At 37.8% G+C, this 12086-nt stretch overlaps 1 protein-coding gene across 1 annotated transcript; it reads left to right on the top strand.

Moving 5' to 3' along the window:
• The first annotated feature begins 1307 nt into the window (after nt 1–1307).
• LOC109828209 lies at nt 1308–3243 on the top strand. The gene is made up of 7 exons (XM_020395239.1): nt 1308–1533; nt 1623–1835; nt 1915–2019; nt 2095–2211; nt 2333–2469; nt 2581–2935; nt 3023–3243. The coding sequence occupies exons 1-7, from the start codon at nt 1363–1365 to the stop codon at nt 3095–3097; spliced, it is 1173 nt and encodes a 390-aa protein (XP_020250828.1). The 5' UTR covers nt 1308–1362; the 3' UTR covers nt 3098–3243.
• Nucleotides 3244–12086: the final 8843 nt, after the last annotated feature.

Raw genomic sequence — 12086 nt, 5'->3', positions numbered from 1 at the left:
CACGAAGTGAGACGTTATAATGAGCATTTGGTGAATGGATATAAATTTCGAACATTAGAGACCGATGATAGGAGGGTAACTCAGAACAGTGGGGTCATGGGCTTGTTTGCTCAAGAATGTTTTTCAAGTATAAGAGATCAGAATCCAATTCTAGCTGACATATTATATTATGGCCAATTAGAAGATATCGTTGAGGTAATTTACGGGTTTGGTAAACCAAAACAATGTACTTACACGATGTTCAAGGTTCGGTGGTGTCCTGCAAAAAAGCAAAAGGATCATTATGGATTTACACTAGTCAATCTTCACCGAGAAGTATATACGGATGAGAAATTCATTTTCGCAGAACAAGCTGATCAGTGCTTCTATGTGAAAGATCCGAATGTCATGTATGATTGGGTGGTTTTGTACAAGGAGCCAAGATCTGTTGTTCTTCCTAATAACAATGAAAAAAATATTGAAGAAAGTGAAGATAATTATAGTGAACCAATCGGTTCATCTGATGATGTTTGGCAAGAATTCTCTTACGCACAGAATGTGGCGCTGGATGTAGGTATGAACTATATATGTTACACCACATTATCGATTTTTATCTTATCATAATAAAAACAATAATGCATTTCATAACAACATATCTCATGAGCATGTATACATTTTTTTCTTAACAATTGTCTTTATTATATTTGCAGATGAGGAGTATTAGGAGGCTCTTTGACCAGTCGGCTGATCGATCACGGAGTATCACGCCAGGTAGTGGTGCTGATGATTCACTACCTTCTCCGGATGCAGGTATAAAAATTAATTAATACTTTAACATGTTTTATAAATTTTTAGTTATCTAGCTCATAGTATTCATTTGTTGCAGATGTGGGATATTCATCACCCAGCGGTTCTGATGCAGCACCAGAATCATCCCCCGACACAGGTATTAAATATTTAATAATTGATAATGGTCAATTAAAATTTAATATTATTGATTCTTCTTTCTTATGTAGGTGCTACTTGGACCCCGACATATCCATCATATACATTCCATACTGACTTGCGGCCAAAGACCCAGGACTTTCTCAGTTTACCTTTACCTCCGGACTCTCATAAGTCCAAGGCTGATTCAAGGAAGTACCACCCACGTGCTGCGAGAAGGTATCAGGAAATGCTTCCTATGTTGGAGACTAGGAAAGCTGTTGCACTCGCAGCAAAAGAAAGAGAGATAGCGAATGGTAAATTATATAAATACTTTTAATTTTCACATTTGTATATTATATGATATATTATCATGTTATTATTGTAGGTGCTAAGAAGGATCGTATCGAGAACAGACGTGGCGGAGGTAAGCCTGATTCCAAACAACCGCCAAGAGGAATGAGGGCAATAATTCGGTGGAATAGTTCTAATTTGCCCGTTGGTCCATGGTCGACCCGCTTGAATGCATATATTGGGGTTCTAGTGCGTAGAGCGACCATTATCAACCCTTATTTTCAATTTCGAGAACTACCATGGAGCGCATACGAGGCGATATGGACAGCGCTTATGGTAACTACATATTGCTATTACTTTTTATTTATTAATAATTAGTATTTGATATTAAATTATCTTTCCTAAATGTGTATGTAAATCTACAGGACTGCTTCTGCCTTGAGGACTTTGAGGGGGCTTGGAATTATGTGTTCAATGTTAAGGTTGAAGTAGTTCTCAAACAATGGAGGCATGAGATCAAACATGAAACCTATGACAGGTATGAGGAGGACTGGCAGAGGTTTTTAAACCTCGACGCCCGAGTTGACGAGGTTCATTTCACAGCTCTCCTCATGTATTGGGACAGCGATGCCTCCAAGGTTAGTTTCATGAAAATTACTTTATACTTTTAAGATATTAATTTATTGCATATTTGCTAATTTTTTTCTTTTAAAAAAGAATAAATCCACGAAGGGGTCAGAAAATAGAAGAAAGAAGCTGCATGACCACCACTTGGGCTCACACTCCTATGCCAATCTGGAGGATGTTTATTGTCAGGATACGGTAGATTTCCGTCTAAAGTTTTGATGAATTTAATGATTAGTATGATTATGAGTGTGATAATATATAATATGACAGGGAAAATCATTAATGCCAATACACTTGAGGGCGAAAGCGGCGTATGGCATTTTCCGTGATAGATATAGGGGTGATGAGAAGAATCGAGATAAGATCAAGGCAAATCTCGAGTTGGTGGTGAGAGTTATACATATCTTGTGTAGTATTATTAATTCTATTTTGTTGTTAATATTATGAGGAAATGAGAACACAAATAACATTGTCTTTACCATGAAATAATTATATATTTGTGCTTTAGGAGGGATTTGAGGCTGCATCAAAGGAGGCTGCAACTGTGTATATGTCGCAGCAGGAGGAACAATCTGAGCCGGACCCTCACATGCTTTCTGCAGAGGACAACATTACTCTCACACAGCATTTGATGGGTCATAATAGGTATGGATGTAGAAAATTTGAATCAATTTGAATACTACATTCCTATTTATATTTTTTTATCATTATTGAATTCGAGAGGTAAATTTAATATTTATTTCTCCCTAAACATAGGAGAGGGAGATATCCTCTGCATGGTGTTGGAGCTTCACCCGGCGTAAGCATGAGGTCATCCACAGCATCCTCCACACCATTTACATCCATGAGAGCAGCCCCGCCTCGGTTCCAGGCTATGCCATTTGTCGCACGTATCTCTGCATATTTGCTTGACAAGATTGACTCGGAGCTACATATCCAGGTGACTAATGAGATGACAAGAGTTGCGCTGACGGCGAACTCGATGGATGATCTCCTGGGGTATGTCATGCAATATTTAAGCGGTGTGATTCCTCATGGCGCGTATGGTGGTGTTATACGGATTATAAGCTCGCTTGGCGATAATTCCGGTGCTGGTCAGAGCAACACTCAGGTACTTATTTTTTTCTTAAAATAATAAATTCATTTATATTTAATATGTATTAAACACCCCTTAATGATTATTCAATTGACCATTCAGAGTGGAGATATTGGAGGGAGCAGCACACGTTCTCGTAACCAGGATAGAGATACTGCCGACGACGACGACCGATGAGGTTTATGAGGTTTTTTGTGGATTTTTAATGCAATGAACAGCTTTATCTGTTATAACAATACTTATATGCGTGTTGGATGTTATAACAATACTTATATGCGTGTTGGATGTTATAACAATACTTATATGCGTGTTGGATTTGTTTATTATGCTGGAATTGATTATATTATGGCTGGGTCTGTGCATTATGTTGGGTTTGTATATTTTTTGGGTTTGAATATATTTGGATGGTTGGATGTATTCATATATACAGTATTTATTGTATGTATTCATGTATTGGTGTAATTGTACAGGGAAATACAAATTGTAATATATTTTTTTTTGCTGGAAAAAGAGCAATCTAGACGGAATTCCGTCTAGTATGAACCAAACTAGACGGAAATTCCGTCTAGGTTGTAATAATCAACCTAGACGGATTTCCGTCTAGGTTGGTTCAGTATAGACGGAATTCCGTCTAGGGTCAACCTAGACGGCTTTCCGTCTAGGTTGACAACCTAGACGGTTTTCCATCTAGGTTGTTAACCTAGACGGTTGTCCGTCTAGGTTGTTAACCTAGACAGATTTCCGTCTAGGTTAACAACCTAGACGGAAATGTAACTTCCGTCTAGGTTGGTTTCCGTCTAGATTGATCAATCTAGACGGAAATCCATCTAGTTTGAACCAAACTAGACGGAAACAGAATAAACCAATCTACCTAGACGGATTTCCGTCTAGATGATCCAACCTAGACGGATTGTAGACCAACCTAGACGGAAATTTCCGTCTAGGTTGGTCGTTTTTCTACTAGTGTAAACTTTAATTTACTTGGTTCATTATCATGAGACTTGGCCTCAGGGATATGCATAATTAGACACTATGATGTGGCATATACATGATGACGATAATTTCTTATGTTTGGATATTAGGTGTCCCCCTCATGAAACTAAATAAAGAATGTTTTCTATTTGAATCAAAAAAGTTCTCGATTTGGGATACATTGCGACTGCGAGTAGAGTGTCATGATTCTCCACTACTATAACTTGATCAAGTATAAGGTATGATAGACTAAGAAAGAAATCAAGTATCTGCGTGTGTTACTTCATGAATGACATGCTTTGATATTTGACGGGCATGTTACGTTTGTCTTGGAAACCAGCACAGAGGGCATCCACATGATGAATATTCTCTATGAATTGAGTTATTCAGGTCTAGTACATAATATATCATGTATAACCAAGTAATAAAAAAATTCACATTGGTTAATGAATGATAGGAATTTGTTTGAGCGCTAGTGCCACATGAGTCTGTGCACATAAACCAAGTAAAGTAAGAATCCAAGTAATGATTCCAATAGGTAACCAAAACCAAAGTATCACATGAGAACTTTTCGTAAACAAGATTCACTAAAATATGAATAGTTCGATGCACACACTATCTTTGCATCACACCCAAGAACCTAGGTGCACTCCCGTTTTGTGATCTCTGCTGTTGTTATGTCCGGGTATCCATTGTTGTGTTTTATGATTTGAATTTTGAGATGCATATTCTTATTCATGAAGGAAAGTGATACAATTATATAGTCTTTCTTACATCTACCAGTAATACACTCATGATACACGTTACATGTGCACAAACCACTTTTTCATTTTACTACTTCCTAAATGGTTTTCAAACCATCGTAGTTTGCACATCAGTGACAAATTCAAACATGACATCTTAGTTTCAGACACTCTAGAGTCTAGTGACCCTCAGTAGATGGGGTTCCACCAACTAGCTTATCTATCAGTTTATTCAGTTCCTATTCTGGTTATCATTTACTAGGCAGTATTATCTTTTGGATTATTTTTTTTATTTTCTCCGCTAATGTATCGAGTTTATTATAGTTTCTATTCTAGACTTGTATGGCCTTGTAGCCTTGTTGTTATTTTTTTTCGAGAATGACATTGATATCAAAGTTATGATATCCTTTATGTTATTTGTAGAAACCGCAAAAGATTTGGATAAGAACAGGCTTTGAGAAGAAGAAACATGTTTGGATGTTTCACGGTCGACCGCGAGTGGCGATACGGTCGATCGCGAACGTGCACAAGATAGTGATTGTTTCTGGACTTTTGGCGGTCAACCGTGAGTGGTGCAGCGATCGACCGAGGACCCTGTAATCAATTTTCGTGGGTTTTTGTCTTTTGTCCGGTCGACCGCAGCGTCATTTGCGGTCGACCGCGTAGCGGGTTTGGGCCTGATTGAGGTTTTCTATTCTGATTGGGTTTGTTGTTTGATATAAATAGCATTTATGGTTTTAGGGTTTCTTTGGCTTTGATTAGTGATTGTTATGGGGATATTTGGAGCATAAAAAAGAGGTATTTTTTAAGCTATTTGTTTAGGATTTTATTTGGAGAGATTAAGAGTTTTGTTGGTGAGATTAGTTGATTGCTTTGAGTGGTTTGTAATCTCAGTTTGTACTCTTCTTCTCTATTAGTGAAAACCTCATCTCCTTCTTGCCCCGTAGACGTAGGCAACTTGTCGAACCATGTTAAACTTTGTGTTTAAGTTTGTGCCGTTATTTTGCATTATTTGGCCTTTATCTTGGTGTTTGTTTGATTTGGTCTCTCGAAGCATATTGGTTTGATTTTGGCTTCCGCCGCGCACAACAAGTGGTATCAGAGCCCGGGCTACGATTGGGCTATTTGGAGGAGTAGATCATTTTGGAGGCTCGTCTAGGGCTTCGTTTGGTGATAAATGTGGGGTCTTTTTGGTGAAGACTCTATCTTTTTCAATTTTGGATCTATTCTTCATTTGTTCCGCATTGGTTTGTTGGTGCTTGGGTTAATTGGAGGAGTAGATCAGTTTAGAAGTTCGTCTAGAGCTTCAGTTGGTGATAAAGGTAAAAATTATATCTTTATCAGTTTGGATCTATTCTTCGTTCTTGGGCTATTTGGAGGAGTAGATCACTTTGGAAGTTCGGCTAGGACTTCGTTTGGAGATAAAAGTGGGATCTTTTTAGTAAAAATTTTATCTTTATTAGTTTGGATCTATTCTTTGTTTGTTCTATATTGTTTTGTTGGTGCTTTGAGATAGATGGCCGAGAAAGAAGGATTTGAGGTTGGGATATTTGATTGTTGATAACGTGTATGGATTATTGAGAAGTGCTCTGACCTGCATATTAAAGTTCTGTGAGCACATTGGTATGAGCGAGAAGACTGATGTGGAGTTTGGTACTTCTATCCATTGATTGAGGGGTCTTTTAGGTGGTGTTCATTAGGCATTTGGGGGCCTTCCAAGGAGGCATCATTGGAAGGCAATTGATATTTGGTTTCTTATGTTGAAGACTGTTCTAGGCATGTTTGGGTTGCAACTAAATCACGTTTGGATAAAGTCCTAGTAGTCTCCAATAGTTTGAGGAAGTGTATTGGTAGAAAGGTGAAGGCACTTCATTCTGATTTTAGAGGGAGGTACAAGAGTGACCTATTTCTATATTTGTATCGAGCTCACGGTAGTTTGAGACAATTTATTAAAGAGGAAATATTAGGGGTGACGAGATGAGATGATATTTTTGATTGGTCGTTCCTGTTGGCCTTCTTATTTTGATGATGATTTACAAATAATTTACATCTAATATTGTTTGTCTAGTGTTTGTGCCTTCTTATTTTGATGATGATTTACAAATAATTTACATCTAATATTGTTTGTCTAGTGTTTGTATTTTGTTATTTATTGTAGACAAACAATAAATAATTTACATCTAATATTGTTTGTCTAGTGTTTGTATTTTGTTATTTATTGTAGACAAACAATAAGTTAGAGGATGGATGGAATTGTGCTTCAACGATGATATCCAATAGAGGTTGGCGGAATTGTGGAGTGAAGCAACATACAATTCAAGTTAAAGATTCAAGTTCAAGCTTCATCCGTAAGTTTACCAAGTTGAGCTATAATGAAGATCAAGATCAAACTCGGGTAATTTAGTTTAGGTGTTATATTATGTGTGTTAAGTACTTTAAGCTCAATTATCTATACACACACATTTATTGGTTTCTTCGTATATATATATATATATAGTTATATATATATATATATACATAAGTTTTGATTTCTATGCATATATAGTTATATATATACATACATGTGTTTTGGTTTCCATGTTTATAAATATGAGATTACATATATATTTCATATTTATTATTGTGCTTTAGAAAACATAGCATAGAATATGCATATTTGTGAAAATATTGTTTTCTTAGTTTTGGACTTAACAATATTCATATATATTTTTTATTAAGTCTACAAAAATATTTTGTAAAGTTTCAAAACATGGTTTAGCCAAAATATCAAAATTCATATGTTTACATTTTCATGTTTTGAACTATTTTGCAAAATAATGATATTTCTCATTTGGAAAGTCCTTTTAGAAAACCAGTTTTTGTAGCATGTGTATTATCATGTCTACAATCATTCACCAAAGTTTTATATTTTTTAGAATTTATTTGATATTTTTAAACAGTATTTTAAAATTAGCAAACTGTTTTTTCAAACCTGCATTTTCATATATCAGTTCATGGTCAACCGCCACGGTCGACCGTGCCTGGTTTTTTTGCTGATTGGGCTGCAGAAACTTTCGTGGTCGACTACCACAGTCGACCGTCGAGTTGAAAATTCCCACGGTCGACCGCATAAGTATCTGGAAGTTTTTTGAGTTTCAAAGCTGGCTCACGGTCGACCGCGAGTTTTCCACGGTCGACCGCCATTTATCCCAATGGCTCTTTTGGTACAAAATTAGATTTCTGATTCTTGGGCTGTTTGGTCTTTTCCTTTGGGGTTTTTGCTGTTACTTCCTCTTCCTATATAAACCCCCAAACCCCCTTCTATCTCAGCAATCAATAGAATGTTTTAAACAAGTTTATAAAAGTTTTAACAGGGGTTTAAGTTTGGTTTAAAGCTGTTTTGGTTGGTTCACAAGTGGAGGAGATCATCTACATTGTTTGAGCTTCCTTTTAATCCATCTCTCTATTTTGTTTTTCAGAGAAGAATTTTTAAACTCTATTTCTAGCTATTTATTATTTTATTCATAATTTCTATATGCTAGATTTTATTTGAGTTTAGTTGTTTTATTTATTCTCATTGTTACACACACCCACATGAGCTTTTAGTATTTACATACATAATATATTAGAGTTGTGAGAAATTATAACATTGAGTTGAGCTTTAATTGAGTTCTCGCATTATATTAGAGAACAAATCATTTGTTATCTTTGTGAGATTGTAAAGTTTTCGGTTAGCTTGAAAACCGAGTGTGAGTATGGACGTTGATCGGTGAACGTTGAAAACTGACATTATGAGTGAGTGTATACGTTGATCGGTGATCGTTGAAAACTGACATAGTGTGGTTGTAAACGTTATTCGGATGAGCGTAGAAAACCCGGTTGTGATAGTGAATTTCTCCCCGGGAGTGGGGAGCGGAGACGTAGGACGGAAGGTCCGAACTCCGTGATCATTTCTTATTTGTGCTCATTGCTCATTTCGCCATTGTCTCATTATTTATATCATCCACTATCTTATTTCATATTGTTTACCCTTGTGTTAGTTTCATATCCTTGCATATATATATCTCAAAGTATATCTCTTTGCTAGGATATATTTCATTGTTCATATTGCCTTATCCTAGCTAATATATCTTATTGTATTTCATTCTTGCTAGGATATTCTGTTAATAGTTTTAATTGGCATATAATCGGATTAGATTAGCATAAGACCCTAATCATCCCCCTCTAGGGTCTAACAATTGGTATCAGAGCTTGGTGCTCTTTGATTTAAGGTCTAATCACGTTGAGTTAAAGATCCAAGTTATTTTTTTGTGCTAATCTTGTTTTGATTGCATTTGTATCTTGCTTGCATATTTTTACAAATTATGGATATGAATGATGCATCTTGTTTAGGCTATGATTCTGGTATTGCTCCTAAATTTAATATTTTCCCTTATGCTCAATGGTGTTTTAGATTCAAAATATTTGTTTAATCGAAAAATATCAATTTATAGGAAGTTATTGATTGTGCTTATATTTTGCCCACATTAGAGAAATCCAAGTTGAATAAAAATGATAAAATATTATTTATTATGAACAAGCTCTTGTTAGAATTCTTACATAATGCATTTGATTCATCTTTGTCTAACAAGTTTGTTCATTTTGATAGTGCTTACACCTTATAGAAATTTATTGAAGCACATCAAGAGGACTTGGAGGCGATCCGACAAGCTTTGGAGGATCCGGTTTCAAGCTCGTATGGAGCATCATGCACACGGCCACTAGGCGATAGCCCTATGTAGACGTCAAAAAATACCGAAAGATATCCAAATACAGCTCAAGAAGGAATTCATACAAAAATTCAGAAAAAAGGACATAGACCGTCTCGCACGCGAGATAGACTTTGTTGTCTCGCACGCGAGACAGTCTTTGCTGTCTCGCAAGCGAGACAGTCTTTGCTGTCTCGCACGCGAGACAGCGTTTGCTGTCTCGCACGCGAGATAGTTTTCAAAGGCTCAGAAACTGTTTTATAAACCGCCGACACATGGCCATTAACTGTTAAAGAACATGGGGAACGTCGTGGGCGAGAATCACGTGAATAACTACCAAAATAACGGAGTTTAAAAACGTGGAAAGACAGTTACAACGAAAACTACCAGACCGTTACTATTCCCGAGACAGTATTTACTGTCTCACGGGCCGAGACAGTCTTTACTGTCTCGGAACCTGAGACAGTCTTTACTGCCCCCCCGAGACAGTAAACACTGTCTCGGAAGCACTGTTCATCCTAGAGGCTATAAATACCCCTTGAGATCGTTTTTTGAGGGGGGCTGATCATTTTGAGCACTTCAGAGCAGACAGAGCAGAGTACTTGAGCTTCCGGCAATCCCTTGAGATTCGAGCTTTGACTTGATTTCAAGAACAACGACTATCTTACTTTGATAAGATATCGTTTCAAATTCTCACTTCGATAAACGAAGGAAGAATCATTAAACCCCTCACGATTCAATCAGAATCTGTGATTTGGTGGTCCACGAGTCAAAGCGCTCTCGGCACAGGCAAAGATCCCACGCAAGCAGCGATCCAAACAACGATCCTGCGTTTGTTTCTCAAGAGTTGTAATTTTTTCTTTTGTTGTGTAAAAGGAGTCTATAAAAAGACTATTTCTTTTGAATTTATTGTAATCGACCGAAGATATAATGAATTCCATGACAAAACCAACTTTCTCTTTTTTGAATTTATTGTAATCGACCGAAGATATAATGAATTCCATGACAAAGTCAACTTTTGACGCAAACAAGCTGGCGACCACAGTGGGAGCCAACGGTCTCGCTGCCGAGACCGTCGTGTCGCAGCCAACCATCAAGATCCCGGTTGAATCAACGGTCGAGTACGAGTTCGATCAAGCGAAGTTTGAGGAGTATTCGTCATCCTCATCTGTAAAGTCTTCCTCGCCTTGCAAATGCAGGAAGATTTCATCTTTGTTGAAGTTGTCAAACACTACAGATGAAGACTCTCGCTTAATTGTTACTAAGGATTCTTCTCACAACCTCTCTGCTCATAATGACTCTTCTCCAATTAAGGAGTCATTAAATCAAAGCCCACCGGCATTGACGAAAAGAGCTCATCAGAGACAACGTCAACGCCGCGCTCGCCAAATGACTAAGGCCTTGGAACAACCCGACGGAGTTCTTTATCATGCGGACTTTGAGTCGAGGAGGCATCGAGTGGTTCAGTTGTTTCAATGACCAATCACTCATGTCTCTGCTAAACTCACGATGGAGGAATGGACTATTGTCAAAAGGGCTCGTTCGACCCTCAAAGAACGTATACAAAAACGTCGTGCAAACGCTGCTCATGCCCATGCTCTCTTACAACAAAGACGAGAAAGGAAGAAGGAAACGGTAGCCAAAGAACCACCGAAACTCTGCCAAGTTTGGATTCCAAAGTTTGGAGTTGTGAAAAATCAGCATTCGAAGCCCGTTAGGACTCCACACCTGCAAGGGGGTGGTTCTAAACGTATGACTCTTGACATAATCTTGGATCGCTCAGAGGCGACGACAAGTCATCCTGGGTATGTTAACAAGGTTCAAACACAAAAACAGAAGATAGGTTGCTCTGGTCACCATGCTGACGAGTTGTACTATCAAACTAAAGGTGGAAACAAATCACATAAAAGGACTGTTCGAGAAACGAATCGTCATTGCGTATGTGAAAAACTTATCAAATCAGTGTTGTCCAAATGCAACTACTTTAAAGCCATTCCGCCGAAAGTTTCTGTGTTCCAAAGACTTTCTACTGAAATGTCAAAGCCCAAACCGAGACGTTTCAACAAGAAGCTTGCTATTCAAGAGGATGAATTTCCTGAAGTCACCATCAACATGGCTGATAAAAGAAAATCTAAGTGGCATTCAAGTGAACCAAACCCCGACTTTTCCCCGGGAGGAAAAGTCGATTCAAGAATTGCCCGACGGATGTCTCGACTCCAGCTAGGAGCTATCAGGCGTAAAGACTACAAGAGAATGCATAAAGGAATGTCATCAGAGGATGAGCGCTCGGACACTTGTTCTGCGATCGTTTCGGATGATACATCATCTAGTATAGGGCAAACCAGAGAAGTACTCACAATCACCTCTGATCAATTCGCTCAAATGCTTCAAGAAGCTCTAGCCAAACAACGTGAAGAAATTAGAGCTGAAATGAAGACAAAGATGGAGTTGGCTATCCAACAAATAAAAGAATTGCTAGCTCAATGGTCTCAACCTCCTGAATCCAGCCGCCACACTCAGAATATTATGGATGACAGTGATCCAGAAGTGGATGAAGTCATTATGACTGATACACCTCCCAATAGCAATAACGCTGGGGGTGGTCTAACGGATTCTTCCAATAACGAGATTGGGGGTGGTTCAATAGCACCTCTCATAGGGGGTGGTCTAACTCATTCTCCTCAACGTCCTTCGAATGAAGACATAGACGATAAAGGGAAAATG

The sequence above is a fragment of the Asparagus officinalis genome, unplaced genomic scaffold, assembly GCF_001876935.1.
Source record: "Asparagus officinalis unplaced genomic scaffold, Aspof.V1 AsparagusV1_Un842, whole genome shotgun sequence".
Lineage (NCBI taxonomy): Eukaryota > Viridiplantae > Streptophyta > Magnoliopsida > Asparagales > Asparagaceae > Asparagus > Asparagus officinalis.
Note: the sequence above shows the minus strand (reverse complement) of the source record. Positions and strands in the feature narration are given on the sequence as shown.

Coding starts and splice junctions, on each gene's coding strand:
- LOC109828209 (XM_020395239.1), top strand. CDS start 1,363: ATGAGGGCAATAATTCGGTGGAATAGTTCTAATTTGCCCGTTGGTCCA. Junction 2,020..2,094: donor ATGTTTATTGTCAGGATACG/GTAGATTTCCGT, acceptor ATAATATGACAG/GGAAAATCATTAATGCCAAT. Junction 2,470..2,580: donor CATTTGATGGGTCATAATAG/GTATGGATGTAG, acceptor CCCTAAACATAG/GAGAGGGAGATATCCTCTGC.